We start from the raw sequence: 21,309 nt of genomic DNA, 5'->3' as shown, positions 1-21,309 counted from the left end.
CGCACGCGCCCACTTCCTTTCGGATCCACGAGGTGTCTACAGCCCCCTTGGTTAAGGTGACCCAAGGACCTGCCTTCAGCAGAGCAGACCGGGCTTTAAAATCTGAGAGGATGGACCTCCTTCAGGCTCCACACCGAGTCCTTCTCTGTCTTCTGCCTGACCCCTAGGAAGTTACAGAATTAAAACCCAGATGACTGCTGTTTGGGTAACCCCAAGTCTTATGGCTTTATGGGGCCACCATACCTTTTAATATACAGGAGAAAATGGCTCAAGCCCTCGACCCAAAGGAGAGGGAAACCCAGGGTTTCCTGTAATACCTCTGGGGATTTGCTCCCCATCCCTCCTCACTCTGAAACTCTGCGTCGCTGGATGCCCTCCCTCCCTCCCTCCTCCTCCATTCCTCCCTCCTCCTGAGGCTATTTTCTCCTTTTTGTCTTGTGTCAAAACAAATGTAAAACACAGGCCTTTCCCTCAATCCCTGCAGAGTAGCTCTGGCATAAAGCGTAGGTAACATTTTCTTTCCTGCATGGAACTGGGAGACCTAGTTGCATTTAGCACACACACACAAAAAAAATCCTTAAAGTCAAATACCAGTTGTTTCCTTCCTTGTGTCCCGAGAGCCAGTCTGCCTCCTGAAGGCTCAGCTTCCCCTCTTTCTCCAGTGGGGTGGCCAGCCCTACCCCTACCTCACTGCCTCTGGGCCAACTCTGCCTGCTCAGAAGCCCGCTCAGGACCAGCTTTGAAATGACTTTTCCTTTACCACAATCAAATCATTACTTTCAACTCCTTCCCCTACCAGCCCCCACAGCCACGTAAAGATCCATCATGCCTTTGATATGAATTATGTCACCTCCTTAGAGGGCAGAAGTAGATGGAATAATTCTGTGGGTTGTTTAGATAGCAACTTTTTCTCTCCAGCTGCTCAAGCTTGACTACAGCCCCCGAGCTGTCTGCATGGGCCCCACTGCCTGGTTTGATGCGTCCAGTCCCACCCCCACCCCCTGCACCAGCCTTGGGGTCTTTGAGGCATATAGGTCTCTTCTTCCTCCTCCAGCAACATCTTAGAGCCTGCTGGTTGCCTCTGTGTGGCTGAGGGTCTCACAGTGCGTGATTCAGACCCAGGCCTCTAGGCCTGCCAGGTCCCCAGGGCCGGGTCGAGCACCAGCATGTGGGGAACATTTGCCTGCATAGCCAGAGCTCTGGGCCCCAGAGGGAAGAACTTAGGCTGGGTTTTACTCCCCCAACCTTGCACAAACTGTAGGCCTGCTTTTCAGGCTGGTATCTGACCAGGCAGCCTGGGAAAGTTAAGGAGCCCCTTCCTGAGAGGCGAGACTTAGATCCAGGGTGTTTCTACCCGAAACTTAGGTCAAGGGGTAGGTAACCCCCTTCCCCCACTTGGGCCTCTGTCCATATCTGAAGAATAAGGGCTGGCTAGATGCCCAGAGAGCTAAACCAGTCCTGGAAAGTGGTGATCTTACTTGGGGCAGGATTCCATCATAGTTTTTAGAGCGAGGCACCCTGTAATGGCAGAGGCGGGGCTGCCCCCACGGGAGGGGTCAGGGCTGTGTGGCTGCTACCCTTGGGGGCCTAGCATGTTGGGTTCTAAGGAACTGAGGCATCCAGTGTGCCTGGGATGTAATGGGTGCAGGAGGGAGCCACTCAGGATAAGATCGGAGACTGGAGCAGGTGCTGTGGACACCGTATATCTCAGGGCAATGGAGAGCCTGGAGGAGGTTTCCAGAGGTGGCCCGGCATGGTCTGTCTATATTCTTAAAAGATCACGTTCAGGCTGGGGATGTACCTCTGTGCAGGGCATTTATCTAGCGTGCATGAAGCCTGGGGTTCGATCCTCAGGTCTGCAAAAAGGTTAAAAATGAAAGGGTGCCTCTGTGGAGAACAGACCAGCAGGAGGTGCAGAGGGAACTGGATGAAGGCAACAGAGGAGCGGCCTCCTTCCAAGAGGATGCAGTGGACATGAAGAGTGCAAGAGGCCAGGGCACGTTTTGTGTGTAGATGTGACAGTTGTTGCCATCATTATGGGGGGGTGAAGATGCTGGACACCTTGGGTCTCCCGAGACCTAGTCAGAGCTACTTCATCAGGACCCAGTGGCCATTTATATGTCAACGAGCCCAGCCAGCCTCAGAAGAAACGGTCATCAGGTCCAGCGAGAGCTCACACACCTGTGCTGCCAACCTAGAAATTATGGTTCAGATATAAACTCTCACATGTTCAGAGCTGGAGCTTATGGAAGGTGAGGGGATCACAGGACACCATGGCTGAAAGCACTGTTAGAAGGAGGGGCCTGGTTAGAAAAGGTTGTGCCACTGGGGGCATGCATTTGGAGGGTATATCTGTCTTCCTGGCTCCCCTCCTTCTCTCTGCTTCCTGGATGCCATGGGTTGAGCAGTTTTCCTCTACCAACCCTTCCCATCATGGTGTTTCTACATTGGAACCAACCAACCATGGACTGAATCCACTGAAATTATGAGCCAAAATAAACCTGTCCTCCTGTGAGTTGCAGGTATTAGCTGTTTTGTCCCAGCGACAGGAAAGCAGCTAATACAGAAGGGGACTAGGTGGGGACCTCACGCCTCTCTCTCAGTGATGCTGGAATAGGGAAGAAAGGAGTGGAGCTTGTGACGAGGGTTAAAGGCTCTGCATTGAACCAGTGTGTGACCCCAATACGAGGACCTCCACCTTCTTCGCTGGTTTTCCATTCTCTGGGGTGGTGAGGAAAGCCTCTGCTAATCGAGCTTCAGGAAGCCTCAATTCTACATGCGGTTCTGGTTCAGCTTGGCTACTCCAGCTCTCAGACGACTTTGGGCTGACTTCTTGCTTCTGGGTTCTACTGGCCGGGTCTGGCAGACAGGTGACTCGATCAATTGGCTTTTCTTGGACTGTGATTGGTTGGTGCTCTTTGGGGTTAGAGATAGACATGGGATCCTGCGAGACAGGGAAAAAGAAAGAACAGCACATAGGAGTTTGGTGTGAGAGGAGAAGCCACTTGCTAAATAAATTATAAATCAAGGCCACAATGGCTGCCAAGAAGAGAAAAGTGGCTGATGAAAACCATATGTCTCTGAGTGAATGGACCAGGAAGCCTGGTCTATGCACGAGTTGAGGATGTTGCTGTTGGTCTCCCATGCAATGGAAAAATCTCCTATTTTAAAGAATACAGTGTTAAGAGGCACCCTGAGACAAACCACATTTCACAATTAAGTAGTTTGCAAGGTCAGTAAAGGAAGGACAAACTTAACCAACTGAAAAGGTCTTGCTCAATAACAAAATTTGCTTAAAAGTTCAATGTCATGCTCCAAAACAGTAAGATAGGCTCGTTCTGCAGCAGCTGTTTTTCTTTTCTTTTTTCTTTTCCTAAAAATTTCTTCAGGGGTAGAGAAGCATTTAAAAGTGCTTTAAGGACCACTGTTGCTACCGCACTTCCTGATGTTTGAAAAATGAGAGTAATTTTGTAAAAAAAAGAAAAAAAATGCAAACTGTCAATTTTTACTTTTTCTAAATTGACCTTGAAGCAAACGAAGACCAAAGACCAGTTCACTACTGTCAACTCTTGGTCTGAAAAATGGAATTCTAATTTCTTCACCCAGCCTTCCACTATGATGTGCTCCCAATCTGAATTTTCCTCCACAGAAAATGCTACCCTCCGACCCTGCCCCAGTCCATGCTGTTTGCAGGTGGGACCTGTGGGGCCTCCTGATCACCTACCTATCTCTGGGAGGCCCTTTCTCCTGGCTAGATGGGAAAATGTTAGCTAGTCCTTTGGGAGAGGGTGCTGGGGATGGGACCAGGGTCTCGCGCACGCCTGTGCTTTACCACTGAGCTTCATTCACGCGTGCATTTCATCCTTGAAGGGTGTCAATACCCAAATTCTATCTGTCCCACTAGGATTTCCATCTGATTCTTGTGCTCAGATCCAGTTCCCCACGGGATTTTCTGTCTTGTCATCTATTTTCTTGACCATATTAATCACAGCTATTTTAGAGTCTGGATCAGAAAACCCCAAGATCTGGATCCCCTGTGGGGCTGTTTCTATTATGGAGATGCTTTCGGGCTCTGACTGATGTTACCTTTCATCACAGAGGATTTATCTTTTGCTTTCCAGAAGGCAGAGAAGCAGAAGGTCATCCTAATCCAGCCTGGGATTGAGCTGGTTTGCCGCTGGCGGTCAGGCTGTGAGGCTTGCTCTATTTCTGGCTCGCCCGTCCTCCTATACATAACTTCTCTGGGGTGTTCACTGAAAACTCTTTGGTGGCGACTTCAATTCCAAGTCTATTTTCCAAGCCCCATGAGGCTGCAGATAACTCTGTTCGGCTCCCAGTCTCTCAGTCACTTGGGTGGGCCCTTGGGGAAAAGAGCCTTTGACTTTGGTGTTGACCTCATGTACTCCTCTTTTTCCAGAGATCCCTGGCCCTCTGTCCTGCTTGCCTTGCAGTTTGAACTTCAGACTTGACTCCAGCCACGGGAGGCTACCAAACTTCCAACTCAAGTTCTCAGCTGCTTCGCCCTCACTTTATTCTTGGTCACCTGCAGCTCACACATCAGCAGAGGCTCCCAGGGGCAGAGCAGCTGTGAACGTCACCCCTCTACACCCTACCCTCTGGCTCCTGAGCTTTCGGGTTCCGCTGCCTTCATACAGGTGGCTTTGGGGTTCTAAGGTGACCCTTTGCTCACGCCTGATGGCAGGACTTGCCCCCAGTGAATCGCTAGGACATTCCCGGCAGAGGAGCAAATGCTCTGCCCACTCCATTAGACTGTAACCTGCCCTGGGATTTCTCCTTCACTGTTGGGATCCTTGGCTGGTCTCCTCCTGGGTTTAAATGTCCCCAGCGCCCGGAGATCTCTATGTCTGCCTGCAGCCTGAACCTCTCTCAGCTCAGACCCGTGTATCTATCCACTTCTTGTCTGTGACACAGACACCTCAAACTCAACACATCCAAAACCTTGTTCTTCCACCCAAAGCTACATCTCCTCCCACTCAGCTGCTGCTTGGGTCAGAATCCTGTGGGTCACCATCGACAGTCTCTGCTGCCTCCCCTTCAACATCAGGGTCCAAGTGTGGCAGATTGCACCTGGAGATGCCACGTGAGGCCACCACTTTCCTACTTCTTGCAGCCACAGCCTCATCCCAGCAGGTCCCCTCCTGCTGGCCACTCAGTAGTCTCCTCACGGTTCTCCCCAGAGCTCCATGGCCTCCTTCCAACACGATTCACCAGCCACCCTATGGGGAGAGCCATCCCTTGAAAACAGAAATCTGATTATGTAATTTCTCGGCATCACACCCTCCAATGACTTCCCATTGCCTTTAACAGAAAGCTTTGAGGATAGGCCCTCAAGGAGCCATGGGCCCTGTGGGATCTGCTCTCCTGGCTCTTGCCCCTGGCAGCCCACAGGCTGCCTCGCAGCCTTCTTTGTCTGTCTGGAGTGGCAGGGTTCTCTCAGGGGCCCCTTCCCTCAAACTGGTCTCCTGCCAGGAAACACACTTTCCCTGTGTCTGCCTCTCTGTTGCCCGTTCTTTCAGGCTGAGCTTGATGTCCCCTCCTCAGAGAAGTTTCTCTGACCTCCAAATAGGTTATGTAGCCCTGTTGGCTCACTGTCATTGTGTCCCCTTCTCGGGTCACAGCAGGGCTATAACTGCATGGTTAATTGAGTGACCACTGATTGTGTCTCTTCCCGACTACCCTCTGCTCTCCTTGAGGCCAGAGATTGTGTCTGTCTTGGTCACTGCTCTAGCCCCAAGAGTTGCAAAATACCTAGAAGACCTTAAAAGAGTTCTAAATACTGTTTTAAGTAAGTGGAATAAAAGTCAGACAAGGAGGCAGATGGTCACCCTGAGCCCCAGGCTCGATGCATGGCCGGGAGCACTCAGCAGAGAGAGTGGCTGGGACAGGACTTTAGTTTGCAAACATCTGACAGCCTGACCATAGATTACAAAATTCTTATTGTTGAGCATAGAGCACTGGTTAGGGAGCCCACAGCTCTGGGTTCCAGTCCCAGGACTGGCACCAATCATGACAAGTTCCAGAATACTTTGTGGTTTATAAGGCATTCCCACAGATGGGCTCTCATTAGACAGGCTCTGTGAGCTCCAGCAAGCAACTTTTAGAGGCCTGTGGGGAGGAAGGGGCCTCCATAGGCCGCTGTGCTGTGGTCTCCCCTGGTCCTTAGCTAAGCTCTCTCTACTCTTCTGCTAAAGCGAAGATGCCAATGACGTGGCCTCCAAGGTTTATCTATGAAAGTTTAGGGTTAGGAATTCACAACCAATCAGATCATAGCACAAGTGTGCGGAGACCCCTCTCTGTAGCACAGCGGCTCCTCACCTTCAGCGTTAGTGGCAGGGCAGCGTCCCCAGGCCCTGAGAATGTTCCCGGCATTCTCGGCGGTAACTTACCACGGTGTTTTGTGAAAACAGATTGTGAAACGGGGCTTCTGTGTAGGTTGCTTGAGAGCCAGTCCCAGGGAGCAGAAGGGAGAGGCTGGGAAATGGAGAGACAGAGGAAGGGTGGGGTGGACGCCCAGGCGCGTCTGGGTCCTCTCTGTCTAAGGGCCTGGACACCACACGGATGCCCTCCAGAGCTGTCTCCCAGGAGTGTGAGTGAGAGGATCCTTTTCTACCATCTCCCACCCCCACTGAGTCCTTGAGGCAATGGTTGGCGGTGGGAGGTACCTGAGCTCATGTGGCCAGATCTGCATGACAGTGTCTGATGCCAGGGTGTGATGTGGGGACCAGGGTGTCTGAAGCAAGTCAGAAAAAGGGCAGGGTCACTCTCCTCAGGACCCAAGGACATTTCCTTCCATACTACTGCCAATTCTCCCTGTTTTCTGAATGTCAAGGACCCTCACCCTCTTTTCTGGAGAGTTCTTCAAGAACCGGGGCTACTGAAAATGGGGACAGAGGATGTCGGTCATCTGAGCTCAATAAAATCTTGGGAAAGAAGCAGCTGTCCTTCTGCTGGGCCCTGAGTGACAGCTAGGATGGAAGCTGTGACGGAGAGTCCTGTCACAGCCAGGTGGGGGTGGCTTGTGTGTTCTTCCCCTTGCGTGTGTGGGGCTCCCTGGGGGGAGACCCTCACCAGCCTCCCCGGTGGCACTCCCTCTCTGCCTTCTTCCGCTGTCCTTCCCTTATAAACTCCAGTCCTTGCTTCCCTTAGTCTTCCCCTCTGATTCTCAAGTGTCTGATTTATTAATAAAAAAAGGAGCACTGGCGGCTTCTAGCTTCTTCCACCTCTGCTGCAACAATTCTACTTTCCCTCTAGGCAATATGAAGGAGAGACTAAAGGGAAAATAGCATCTTATGGGAAGGAGGGGGAAAGAACATAAAGATTTAAATTTCCGGATTTTGTCGGCCCACATTACTCACACAGGGCTTCTGGGAGATGTGCGCGTGCGCCGTGGAAGTCCATCGGGTCTCATTTGGCCCTTCGAGGGGGCCTGTGTGGGCTCTGCTTCCTGGCCAGGCCTCTGAGCTCCCAGGCCCCCTGCACCCTGTGCCTGGAGCTTGTGGGAGCCTCTAGGTCCCTACATGCTGCCATCAAGCCAGGGAAGCCAGGAGCCCCGCCTTGGGCACCATTCCCTCCTCGACCATGTGCACCTGCGCTCTGCACAAGTGCCAGAGGCCAGGGGCCCCTTTGTCTTAGGGAAGCCAGCTCCACAACCAGAGTCTCAGCGCTCCTGGGGTGTTTCTGCCCTGTCCTGCTTTGAGTGCTGAGCAGATGATGGTCTCAGTCTCTCTTTCTCACTGCTTTCTCCATCCCCCCTGTCCAGGGACCGCAGGACAGCCCTCCCACCCTTGTGCTCCCTGACTGCCCAAGATGCCCCCAGAGAAACCAGGATCTATCCCGCAGGCCGGACTCTTGCTATGAGGAAGGAAATCCGTGAACTCTTCTCCTTGGACAAAGCGTAGCTTTTCAGGTGGCTGGGAACACACAGAAGTCTGGTTGGGTTTGGAGCCCAGCAGGCTCCACCTTGGCCCAGCCCTGAGGCCTCAGGCTGAAGAAATACTACTGTACCCTCTCCTTTACACATTCCTTTAATAATATTTATGGTGTGTGCCAAGGGTAAGTTGGAATTTAAACACCCCTTAACATTGAAAGAATAACAGCTTTAAGATATAATTGACACACTGTATACAATTCACTTTTGTGAAGTAAGTAGCTCAGTGGTCGTTGAGCTATTCAGAGTTGCACTGCCATTGCCACCTTCTAATTTTAGAACATGTTCATTACTCCAGAAGAAAACCCTGTGTCTATTAGGGGTCACTCTCCAGTCTCCCTTGCCGTGGGTCTCTATGGATCTGTCTATTTGAGACACTTCATACTAATGGAGTCATGACATGTGGCTTTTGTGATTAGCTTCTTTCATTTAGTATGTTTTTCACTACAGTTTTATCCACGTTGTATCATGCCTGCATCCTTCCTTTCTTTTTATTGCCGAATAGCCCTCTGCTTTGCGGATATACTATATTTCACTTATCATTTGACTGACATTCAGTTTGCCTCTACTTTTTGGCTGTTGTGACTGATGCTGCCATGAACTTCCTCATACAAGTCTTCACCTAGACATGTGTTTTTGTTTCTCTTGGACACAAACTAGGAGTAGGGTCATAGGCTAACTCTGCTGCACATTGTGGGGAGCTGCTAAACTTTCCCAAGAGGCTGCCCCATTTGATCCCCACCAGCCACGTATGAAGGTCCACACTCCTTATGTTCCTTTTTTTTAATAGTTGCCCTCATAGGTGTGAAGAGGTATTTTCATGCGCATCGATTTCCCTGACGGCTGATGCTGTTGAGTAACTTTTCATTCACTCCTTGGCCATTCTGGTGTTGTCTTTGGAGAAACATCTATCCAAATCCTTTGCTTATTTTGAAATTAAGTCATCCTCTTATTGTTGAGTTGTAAGAGTTCTTTACATATTCTGGATACAAGTTCCTTTCGGATGCCTGTTGAGTTTTGAGAGACATCTAAATCAAGGTTGGCGCAGGTGTTGCTTTTTGAAGACTCTGTACCGTGTTGCAAGGTGACAGAAAACTTGCAAAGAATGCATTCCATTCCACACAGACCCCAGAGGAAGAATACACTGTAGAACGGTCCTTGGAGGTGGCTCACTGCTCAGTTCTACCCATTTCAAATCCTGCTGAAGAAGAGTCACGGAGCCCTGGTGGGCTGCAGGGTTAGGGTTACAGACTGGTTAAGGTGTTGGAGGCAGAATCACAGGAGGGGCTTTTCTTTCTTTTTGAAAGCATAGGCTTTCATTTTTTTGGCAAATGAGATGGTACATTAAAAGCATTGTGGAGTTGTAAAGGGATATGCAAATATAAGATGACATTCTTATTGTTACTATTGTTTGTGGGAACCAATGAAAATCGTGTCTTGGATGAAATCACAGAGCACAAAGCCTGCGGGGGTGGGGCAAGCTGGCAGGATGGGGGTGGGAGGGAGAAAGCTAAAGGAGAGAAGAGAGAAAGAATCAGGGTTGGCACACCTGGGAGTGTGGGGGGGTCGGGGGTACGGGAGAGAGACCTTCGTGATTTCTGGCTCATTCCTTTACCACCTGTATAATAATTTACTTAATACTTTTCTTTAAGTAGGCTCTTAATTCTTTTAAGTAAAAGTAAACAGATGTGTTCATAAAGGAAAGTTTGTGTCGCAGTTATGTTACCAACCTGCATCACGTTCCCAACAGAATGGACGAAAAAAAACCAGTGTTATTTAAGTCTCTGGGTCCTGTTGCCCTCTGGGCCCTCTCAGCCTGCCTCGCCACATGTCACTCAAGTCCTTGCTGTGGTGGCACCTCTGCTGGAGGCTGTTCTGGGCTCCAGAGGCTCCCGCTCAGCCAGCACCAGCCTGGTCCTGGCCTTCCATCTGTAGTCGCACTAAGTTACCCGTGGACCGAGGCTCCCAAAGTCACGAACGGGCTTGTGAGGGTCACATGGCAGGCAGTCTTTGCTGTATTGGGCCAGGCTCTGACCCAGCTCCACTGTCAGTAAATAGGGGTTGAGTCAGGAGCTAAGAGCTCTGAGGTGCAGGGCCCTTCTCTCCTTTGTTTTTGTCATCCTTGTTTTAGCAAGCGTCACCCGAGTGTTAAAGACACAACCTGCAGGTGCCAAGCTGTGGCTTGCACCTCGTGTAATCGGGAGGCAGAGGGAGGCCGCCTGCCAGGCTGTGATCACGAAGGTGCCCGGCTTCCCCATCCCATGCCTTGGGAATCACCCACCTCAACAACCTCACAACCTTGCCAGCTTTCTCCTTCCGGGGGGGAAGGAGCCAGAACCCTCTGCCCACCTCCTGGAGCTGCTGTGGCTGTGAACAGACCCGGTTTCGGCAGACTCGCCGGGCGGCTGGAAGCCGCTCAGGACATGACAGCAGAACATCGAGAATTTCGCGGAAGATGGGACTGAATTCGGATTTGCCTGAAGAAGTCCTACTCTTCCTTCCACGGTCCAGCTTTTTTCTTTCCTCTCTTACTCCAGCTCTCTTCTCTCTTTCCAGTACTGGTGATTGAACCCAGGGCCTTTGTACTAAGTTACATCCCCAGCTCTTTTTCATTTTAAAATTTTTGATACATCCTGTCTCTCAGTCTCTAAGCTGCCCAGGCTGAGCTCAAGCTTTCACCCTTTTTACCTGAGCCTCCCAGAGTTTGGGGATTACAGGTGTTTGCCCTCATGCCTATCTCAGTCCCAACTTTTAAAAGTAATAATACTATTTACCCTCTTTTGAGTACGCCGTAGGTGTCGAGTATCTTGCAAAAACCAGAGCTTTACTCGTATCATTTTATTTCCCCCTTGCACAAAGTAGGGATTTACTAGTTCCATTTCACAGATGAGGGAAACTGAAATTTACAGTCATTTTCTGAATTGCTCAAGGTGCTGTAGCAAGGAAGTACACAGCCAGGGGTTCAGTATTTCAAAGCCCAACCTGGTATGGTGGCACATACTTGCGATCCCAGCACTAGGCAGGCTGAGGCAGGAGGATCCCTGTGAGTTCGAGACCAGCCTGGGCTACATAGTGAGTTCCGGGTCAGACTCAACTACATAGTGAGACCCTGTCTCAAAAAAACCAAACAAACAAACAAGCAAAAAAATCAAAGCCCGGCCTATCAACTACCACATGTTAACAGCCACTTAAATGCCATGGTCATCATGAGGACTTCCTGCCCAGCAGTCATACTGTGCTGTCACCTCCAGTGCATCAGCCTCCATCCCCTGAGCCGAGTCCCTGCACACTGTAGATGGGACACTACGGTCTGCGGGGTGAATGAAGGACTAGGGCTCTGGGTTTTTTTCTGCCAGCTGGGTCTCTGTAGAGGACAGAGAGTGTGTGCAGCTGCCCTCCCAGAGCTAGGCAAGCTCCTTTGGGAAGCCCCTGGGCTCTTTACCTAAGGCAGCGTGGGAAGGGTGTGCCCTAGACCAAGAACCCAGCACTGTCTGGTGAGGGTGGGTTTCCTGCTCTGCCCCTACAGCCTGGGCCATAGTGAGTTCCGGGTCAGACTCAACTACATAGTGAGACCCTGTCTCAAAAAAACCAAACAAACAAACAAGCAAAAAAATCAAAGCCCGGCCTATCAACTACCACATGTTAACAGCCACTTAAATGCCATGGTCATCATGAGGACTTCCTGCCCAGCAGTCATACTGTGCTGTCACCTCCAGTGCATCAGCCTCCATCCCCTGAGCCGAGTCCCTGCACACTGTAGATGGGACACTACGGTCTGCGGGGTGAATGAAGGACTAGGGCTCTGGGTTTTTTTCTGCCAGCTGGGTCTCTGTAGAGGACAGAGAGTGTGTGCAGCTGCCCTCCCAGAGCTAGGCAAGCTCCTTTGGGAAGCCCCTGGGCTCTTTACCTAAGGCAGCGTGGGAAGGGTGTGCCCTAGACCAAGAACCCAGCACTGTCTGGTGAGGGTGGGTTTCCTGCTCTGCCCCTGCAGCAGTCAGGGTAAGAGGAGCGCTGTGTGTCTCTGGGTCAGGGCTGGTGGCTGCTCTGTTGGAAGTCTAGGATGCTGCCCTGTTCTCGATAGGTTCCTAACAACACCCTGACTCACCTCTGTGTGGTGTCCCTTTATTAGAAACTCTTCCTGATTTCAGTACACCTCCTCTAGGGACCCTGATAGATGGCCTGGAATGTCCTTTTCTGTGCCTTTCTGTGTCCTTTAGGCCAGCTTTGAAGCCAAGGTGTATCTTTTGCATCCCACACCTGGCACAGGACTTGGGACCTGATTCTAGCATTTATTGAGCACTTACTATGAGCCAGTATTGGTATCTGCATTGACTCAACTAATCCTCAAAACGGTCCTGATCATCATCCCCCTGCACAGAAGAAGACACTGAGACACACGGGTTGAGGACCTTGCCTCAGGCCAGCCACGTGGTCAGCTGGGCTGTGTGACTCCTTAGCTGATAGTGTGACTCTCAGGACTGCTTTTCTCAGAAACTGTCTTTCTGTTTGTGGTTTGGGGGGTGATGTCTCTTTGTCCGAGGAACCAAAAGAACTTGTTTCTTTGTCATCCCAGGGGTAGAAGTTGGAACTGGGTTACCATGGCAACCAGATCAACTGGTTGTAACACGGGATGAGCCCCTGGGGCTCTGGGTTCTGCAGCTGGCAGAGGGGAGGTTGCGTTGGCATGGGCCAGTGTTTGAGGTACCAGATGCACTGGGAGGACCTGGAAGAGTACCAGGTAGGTGGAGCAGGAGCAGGTGGGAGCTTCCCAAGGCAGGTGGGATAAAAGGGAGAACTCGCCCAAGGCACAAGGGTTTGTCCGGGAAGGCAGTGGTGGCTCTTGCTTTCAGGGAACCTGCCACCATGTGGGCCATCCCGTGTCTCCTGACCCGGAGCCCACAGCGTTGGCTTTGTCCCCGACCCCCATTCCAGGTCTGTGCTGCATGGAGAGGAGGGAAAGAGGCCACGTCTTCTTCCCAGCTCTCTTGGGCTGCGACCCCCAATTCCTCGGCCGTGAGATGAGAGTGTGGGCTTTTCCTCCCCTCCTCCAGTGCTCTCTGACTCTCCCAAGGGGCCAGGGCAGGGCTGGACTGAGTGGCAGTCGCCTCTCTGATTTGTTGCAGGCCTTGACCTTCCTGACCAGAAATGAAATTCTGTGGTGAGTAGAGGGACGGGTCCCACTTTCTCTCCCGTGTGCTAGCTCTTTCCCTGGTTCAGCCTCGCCCTGGTCTGTCCCTGCTCAGAGCCACGCAGCCTTGGTGCAGCATCTGGGGCAGGCACCACGCCTGGATTGGAAGCAAGCATCGGGTCACTCTGCTTTAACGTCTACCTCAAACCCTCCCTCCCTCTCTGTCATTATTATTATTTTTTGTACTAGGGAATGAACTCAGGGCTCTGACCCTTTCCTTTACTTTTTATTTGAGGCGTGGTCACTCTGAGTTGCTCAGGCTGGGGCTTGGACTTTCAGTCCTTCTGCCTCAGCTGCTCTGAGTACTGGGATCGCAGGATCGTCCCCCCCACCCTGACTCAGGCGGGTTTCTCTGTAGAACCATGGAGCTGGCAGGGCCTTCTCCTCGAAACAAGGAGGAAAAGGAGGGAATAACTCAGGGAAAGCAGGGTTGAAGCCCATTTTGGCCATTCCCTCACTGGCTGGTTAACTGTGACGCCTCGTGGATGCTCAGCCTGGCCTCTGTCCCGTCTGGCCCGCCCAGGCCTCCCTCCAGGCCCTGAATGTGCTGTGTGCGACGGAGGCAGTGGGTTGGGGTGAAGGTAGGGAAGGCTCCTGGCCAATGACAACTTTCGCCATCGTGGAGGTGCCACAAATGCCCCCACATGGGGTCGTGGATGGGATGAGATGTGTGGCATGCATGACTGAGCCTGGTGCTCAACAGCCTGTTAGATAAATAAATTTCCAGGGAAGAGGGAGGACTCTGGCCTGAGTCCCTGTCATTCCCCTCATCCTCTCTGCCTGGAGTAATCCTCTCCAGGAGGCCACAGCGTGAGACTCTCCAGCTACAAAGAGGAAAGCGTGGTGAGGAGCAGTGTCGATCAGGGGCAGTCACGGGGCCGTGTGATTTTTCTCTTAGAAATAATGTTCTCACATGTTTAAAAAATAGAAAAAATATGACAATATCCCAAACAACCCATGTCCCACTACCCATAGAACCCCATCGGTATTTTCTAAGAAGGTAATGCGTGAATAAAAGTAAAATGACATGTGAACATGGTAGGAAATTTGAATGGAGGGCTGGGAGTTAGCTCAGTGTTTCTGCTGCCTGCTTTGCAAGTGCAAAGTTCCGAGTTCAATCCCTGGTACCAATGATAATAATAATAATAATAATAATAATAATAATAATAATAATAATAATAATAATAATTGAATGGGGTAAAAATCCCAAATGAGAAGCAATTGTCTCCAGTCCACTCGGTCATCACTGGACCAGCTCTGGTCACTGCTGTTTTGTCACCCAGGTTCCCTGGAGAATATTCTGTGCACGTCGCCTTCAACAGTTTATCCACCCATCTTGTCGCATTCATCCCCTTCATGCTGTTTGCGCCTTTAAAAAAGTTTTCCTGGCTAGTTTTACACAAAGTACACAGAGATCTGCCTCATCCTTTTTTTAATGGCCTTGCACCATTCTCTGAAGTGAATAAACCTTGACTCATTTCCAACCCCTTGTGATAGACACTTAAGTGGTTTATAGTTCTTACTTATACCAATAATGCCATATTAAACATTTATGCACAGAATGCTTGTCCACCAGGCAAGCGTAAATACACTGGAGAAATCCCTAGCCATGGAACTGCAGGCAAAGTTGGCAGGTATGATGAGATTGTCCTTCTTGAGGTGGAAAGTTTGTTCTCTTGGCAATGGAACATGACCAGCCACTCCTCCTTCCACACAGGGGCTTTTGAGTGACACCTTTGGGTCCCAGGGTTCCCCATATGTGCCAGGAGCAAGTGTGGTCATGGTGCTAATGGTGAGGATGGAGGAGTGGGAGAAGAAGATGGGAGGCATCCAGGTTTTACTCCTCTGTTTTCTTTTGCTCTGTATTGACCTGAGAAAGGTGTCCTTGGAACCAAGTCACCTGCAGGGATTCCTCCCTCCTGGGCTGTCCATCCAGTCCTTGAGGTGGTCTCTGTGCAGAAGGAATTTCCAGCCCGTTCCCATGTCCATCAAAGATCTCTTTCCTGGGGAAGGGCATAGTGCTGCCCAGGAGGATTCTACTTTGGTCCAAACTCTCCAACAGGATTCTTACAAAGCTTGTTAAGCCACCCCCTCTGAGAGCTCTGTCCTGAGCACAGGGGCCCACCCCTTCCCTGGGGAGCTCCCAGGTGGTGCCCACCCTCTGCAGCAGTGAACAGGAGTGGGGTAGGGGCTGGGGTGGGGTGTCCCTGATAAGAAACACAGAGTGGAAGGTGGAGGGGCTCAAGTCCCATTCTGTTTCTGGACCTTGATGTTGGACGGGAGGGACCATCAGGTAGTGATACCAGAAAGGCCTCCAAGGTGAGGTTCCAGGCTCAGGAGCCCAGCTGGGGAGCAGATGAGGATGTGGAACAGCTGCGGAGAGCTCTGTGGAAGGCACGAGGGCCAGCAAAGGCTGGAGATGCTCAGTGCTCTGGTTTAGAATGGGAAAGACTTTTTGACCTGGCCATTCCAGTTATATAACAGGGCCCATGCTGACGCTCCCGTAGACGGAAGGGGATGGAGCCATTTCCGAGGAATACGACTCAATTAAGAGAGCTAAGTGCAGGGAGCTTCCAGTCAACATGAAAAACACAGCATCTTCTATCTCTGTTTCCTCTGCTGGAAGGAGAGGAGAGAAATTTTTCTAAAAGAAGAAAGAAAGCCATAGGGATAAAAAGGTCAGAAGAGATGGCAGCAGATGAGAAAGACCAACAATTTGAAAAGTGCAAAGCAGATAGACACGCGACACAGACTTAGCTAAGCAGAAAGCTGGAAAGGAAAGGAAATTGCCTGCAGCGGTTGGAGGAGAGAGTCAAGAACCTAGAAAAGGTCAGGAGCCTCGAATTTCAGGATGCAGGGTCAGGTGAAAACAGAGTTGTGTGTGATTCCTCTGTAACATACTCGGCAGCTCTGTCCCACCTTAGCGAAGCCAGGCAGTCACTGTCTGGGGACAGTGGGCTCCAGAGTAGCTGCTGATGAAGGGCCAACAGGCAAAATGAAACCTGGGATCCTCTGCACAGGACAGCCTGATTCAAAAGCCAAGGGACGCCAGGTAACAAGGAAGGAATGGGAGACAGCGTCTAACGTAAGTCATGGCATCGTGATGTCACAGAAGGTCAGAGGCAATGACAAGTCCTAAAGGCTTCCAAAAAGAAAAACATGGATTGTACACAGCAAATCAGGAATCGAGGTAGCTTTGAACTTAGATTGGAAGACAGCGGCTAAACACCTTCAAAATTCTAAGGAAAAATTTCCAATCTAAAATCAAGTCCTAGCTGAACTATTAATAAAGATGGAAGGTAGAATAGCGATATTTTTGATGTGCTAATTTAAAAATGTGATCTCTTATGGACTTTCACTGAGAAAACTTTTAAAGGATATGGTCTGTTAAAACTAGAAAATAAGACAAGAAAACAGACACAGGATCCAGACAAAAAAACAGTTTCAAAGTAGAGGAAGGAAAAGTGAGTTACAAGGAAGACAGTAGTCAGCAGGCCTGAAAGCAATCATCCAGATTGGGATTAAGGAGTTGGGGTGCAAGGGGTGGTGCCCTTAAGTAAACAAAATGAACCTACAGATCTTGATATTAACGCCATATTGAGAGGAACTTTACAGGTCTACAGAAAGTTTGTTGATGAAACAATGAGAGTACATTGAAACCTAAGCAAGAGAAATGAAGCGTATTATCAACACTGGGAAAAACCAAAAGCCTTTCATGAAAGCAAATGTAATCATGTAGCACTAAGAAACTCAGCTGTGAGCAACATTTGAATAATACACATATAATATAACAACTCCGACAAATTGTTGTATATTGGGAGGATGAGGAAAGCAGAAGCAAATAGTGAAAAATAAATCCTCTTTATAGGCGAACATCACAAGATAATATCTATCATAAAAATATTGACAAATGATAGCATCTGCCTAGTTTTTAGAAATACTATAGAAATATGAAGTAAAAATCCAAGAGAAACAGCAAGGTGGTTTGCATAATCCTGTCTCAGGAGAGCAGGCGTGGAGAGGTGAATAGGAGACACTGAGTGTTAGGAGTTTAAATTGTAAGCTTTACAGTACTTGTGTTTTTAACCTATTTAACTGTATTTCTTTGGTAAGCTAGGTTGATATATACAGGATGCTGCTATTTTTGGGAAATGAGGGACGTTCACACAGACACACACAGAAGGAGAATGTCTCCGGAAGGACGCACACAGGAACACACACTGAAAATAGGTTAGCTTTTCGGAGGCGACCTGGGTATCTACTACGTCAGGGTTGTATGGGCATGTTGTCTTTAAAGCGAGGGAACAGCTTTGACGTGGATGCTCAGGGGCTCAGGAAGTAGATGGCTACGGTGCCCAGGGGCAAAACAGCCACCCTGGACTGCCAAGGCCAAGTTGGGCCACATCAAGCCCAGTACTTTTCCTCTGTGACCTCTGGTGACACACGGTGAGTTCCCTACGAAAGTGACAGAAATGGCCTATATGGCAATACAATTGCATGGGTGTAGCCCATTGAATGAATAAAAAAGTATCCTAGAGACTAACAGGCAGAGGTAACCATTGTGGGGAGTCTTTGTCTACATTTTCCCACCTTCTTGTCTATGTTTTGGGTAAGGACATAAAACCAGGTCACCAGGCCTGGGAGGAGCAGACCACCTGTGACACACAGCAGCCACGGCTGCGCTGTCAAAAAAAGGGTCTGTTCACCCTAGATTTTTCAGCCTGTAGGACTTCTCTTTCATAACCTTTGTCACTGAGGGAGCCAGGCCCCCTTTAGCCTAAGCTTTAGCTCCCTCTCTGAATGCTGGTTAATCAGCTGTCTCACAAGCTCCTGCCTCCCAGATGTGTTTTTGAGGATTAGGCCCTTCTGGCCGTGGCCACAGACTCTGCAAAGGGGGACTCATGGTTTAATGGGCAGGGGGTGGCCTGATCTAGTCCAGACCTCTGTGGCAGGAGCCCGGGTTGACCTGGGTCAGGTTGAGCTCTTTAGATGACTTTGGCACCTTTTTGGGTTAAGTAAAAATTTCCCCTTAGCCCTGTTCAGACCAATCTGGCCACAAAGCCGCTCTTTTCCTTCCTCTTCCCTTGTTTCCTCTGTCTTTCTGCAGTACTGAGGGTTGAAGCCAGGGCCTTGAACATGCTAGTTTGGCACTTTACCACTGAGTGACGTCACTGCCTCTTAGAAGGTCACCCTTCCTTCTTAGCACCTGGAGGCTCCAACATCGCAGTCTCCATGCCCTGTCCTGACCACGAGTTCCTAGTCCTCCCACAGAGCACCGGGAGGTCTGCAGGTGGAGCGCTGCGCGTTTGCTTCCTGGAAGCAAGAGCCTGGGTGTGAGGCTCTGTCATTACTGGCTGGGAAACTGCTGTGAGCGTCTTGCCCCACTGAGCCTCTGTTTCCAGACTGATCAGAATGTGTGAAGTGAGAGTCGCAGTGTCACATCCCACGGAGTCCCATCCACCAGTGTCGCTGTGTGAGCGACGCCCGGCACTCGGCTCAGCCCCGAGCAGGCCACAGCTGTTGTTACACAGTGTCATTGTCCCTTTCTGAGAGGGAGGAGCCTGGCTCAGAGAACTGCAGTGAGCTGTCCAAGGTCACATGGAAGCAGAAGACGGGGGACTAAAATCTGCGGTGTGTAAAGTGTCTTCAGGCCATGTGATTGACCCGAGGGTGAGGGGAAGCCTGAAGAGCTGGGCCCAAAGGAGAAAGTGGGGTTGGTACTGCACCCTTGTCTAGAAACCCGGGGAAACCAGTGGAAGCTGTAAGTGCTGAGCCCTGCTCTGGCCTTGGAGGAGAGTCTTAGGGGGTGGGACACAGATCCTTTTATAAACTTACTGAAAGTTGGTCTGTTTTTTTATTATGACCCCACATCTGCAATTCTAACGACAGTGACAAATGTTCTTTTGGCTATGGCCAACCCCTCTTGCTGCAACCTGCAGAGAGGGTGCCTTTGCGGTCCTCCTAGTGGCTGGGCTGGGCACTCCTGCCCCAGTGCATTCTGGGAGAGGGCCTCTCCTAACCCACCCCACATCCCACTTTCTGGGTCCTGCTCAAACTCACTCTAAGCCTCTAGTGATAGATGGGGGTTTCTTAATTGGCAGAGGCCAGCAGGGTCATGGTGCTGTCCCCGAATATCCACGCTCCACCCCGCCTCCCATTTGCCAGGTCCCCTCTCCATGCAGCCACCTGAGAGTTCTGCCTCCCCACGGACAGCCGGGGTTGTAGCTCTCACCTCTGGTCATGCCCAGATGGGTCAGCATCCTAGCAGGAGGCAGTGATACCCTCCATCAAGGTTTCTGGAGATGAGCTAGGGGGAAGGAGCTCTTCAGGGGCAGAGGAAACGACAAGTCACCAGCTATCACCACATCTGGGCCTGGGGCACCTAGGCGAGGCTGCAGCTGTGGCCACCATCCCCTGGGCCCTCAGTAGGAGGGACAGAGAGATGCCAGAGTCTCACTGAGGCCAGGAGGGCCAGGGTGGATCTGCACCTTCTGCCTCACTACCTCCCGTTGCTTGCTGGGCTTCCCTGGGGCCAAAGCCTTCTGGAAGCCAGAGGTCCAGGGAGCCAGGCACAGCCAACAGGTATGGGCCTCCCAAGACTCTGAGCAGGGCCTGGGCAGGGCAGGGGAAGGGGGCGGCAGAAGCACAGCTTGTTTCCTTCCACTGTCCTGTGGCTGGGACCAAGGGACATCTCCTACATGTCAACAAGCTGTGACAAGATGAGCGGTGGGAGGGTAGCACAGGTGACTCTGATGTCTCTGCTGTTGGGCCCTGAGGTGCCTCCTTCTCTACCTCTGAATCTCTAGCCGTAAAATCGTCCCCAAGGTCTTCCTTTTCTTCTCTTAGTCACAAGTCCCTAAGTGCCACTCACCAAAGTTCATTTGAGTTTATAAAACCACATACCCCAGGCAAGTGGGGAGGGGGCTTTAGATCATTCACTCCTGAGTGAGAATTAATTTGATCAGGTAACTTGCCTCCCAGCACTCAGCTGAGGTTAGAGGTTTGATGAGAGAACAGAGAGGAATAGGGAAGGAGTAGAGGCCAGACAGCAGGCCTGGGTCAGGTTAGAGGGCTCCCTCAGTCACAGCCCAGCTTTGGGTTCTGCACAGCCAGAGGCACTTGGAGTACAGGAGAGAGAGAGAGAGAGAGAGAGAGGACTTCATGTGCCCGGCCAGTGCCCTGCTGACCTTTTGTGTCCCTCATCAGCCCCCGTATACGTGTGGAGATTTATTGCCTTGATGAAAAGATGGACAGACTCAGGTGGCTGCAGAACCTTGCTCCAGGTCTCAGCCACTATGTGACAGAGTTGACATTTGAACTTAGCACAGCCCCACCAGGTGGTGCAGGATGGGGTGTCATCCAGGCCTCTGGGCCCCAGGTCACTACCGGCTCCTCTCCACAGCTGCCCTCCTGGTCGGCAGAAACCTGTGTTCGGGGTGGAGTTACAAGGACAGAGGGTGAGGGGTCTTCCTCTCTTGGCTGGGGGCAGAGTTCCCTCTCGCCCTTTTCTCTCTGGGGAGCCCAGCCATTTCACCCTCCGCCTGTCACTTACAAAGTGCCTTGGACTGGCACAGCGGCCTATGGGCAGACAGGTGGACACTGGGGACCGTAGGAAGACCCTTTGGTGCTGTATGTAATCTGCTGGAACTGCTTGCTGCCCGGTAGAGCCCACCATGTGCTGAGAATACGGCCGGCAGATGGGCAGACAAGGGGGCACGCTGGCATCTCTACCTGCACCCAAGGGACTGACTGAGACCCGACAGAAACTGCTGCGACTGTTCCGGGTGACAGGGCACCGTCGCTCGCCTTCCCCCCTGCCAGCTCCTCTTGGCCTTCCTCGGGATGTGTGGGGTACTCGGAAGGGCTCAGGACGTCTCAGGAGGGTTATCACCGCCTTTCTACGCTGCTCCGTCGTCGAGGTCCCCTGCCCCCAGAGAGACACCCTCCACACAGAGGGGACACCGCAGCGGCCCCACGCCCTGCCTTTCTCACCTCTCTCCTCAGCATCCACAACACCTTCCTGAAGCTCTGCCCTGCGGGCAAGTATTACAAGGAGGCCACACTGACCGTGGACCAGGTCAGCTCCCTGCCAGCCCTGAGGGTAAGTCCAGGACTGGGCAGGGTGGCAAGGCACAGACCGCCGAGGGGCTTCACCGGTGCCTCTCTGAGCTGT

At 51.2% G+C, this 21,309-nt stretch overlaps 1 protein-coding gene across 3 annotated transcripts in view; it reads left to right on the top strand.

Moving 5' to 3' along the window:
- Positions 1–12,578: 12,578 nt before the first annotated feature.
- Positions 12,579–21,309, top strand: part of Cib4 (calcium and integrin binding family member 4) — a 50,721-nt gene continuing 41,990 nt past the window's right edge. For all 3 annotated transcript variants that reach the window (XM_010604819.1, XM_010604818.1, XM_010604817.1), the window contains exons 1-3: positions 12,579–12,686; positions 13,072–13,106; positions 21,141–21,237. In XM_010604819.1, coding sequence (XP_010603121.1) covers positions 12,579–12,686; positions 13,072–13,106; positions 21,141–21,237 — 240 coding nt within the window. The remainder of the gene's footprint in view (positions 12,687–13,071; positions 13,107–21,140; positions 21,238–21,309) is intronic.

The sequence above is a fragment of the Fukomys damarensis genome, unplaced genomic scaffold (assembly GCF_012274545.1).
Source record: "Fukomys damarensis isolate Sample0158 unplaced genomic scaffold, DMR_v1.0_HiC HiC_scaffold_2, whole genome shotgun sequence".
Taxonomy (NCBI): Eukaryota; Metazoa; Chordata; class Mammalia; order Rodentia; family Bathyergidae; genus Fukomys; species Fukomys damarensis.
The sequence above is the reverse complement of the archived record's forward strand: the minus strand, read 5'-3'. Positions and strand labels throughout refer to the sequence as shown.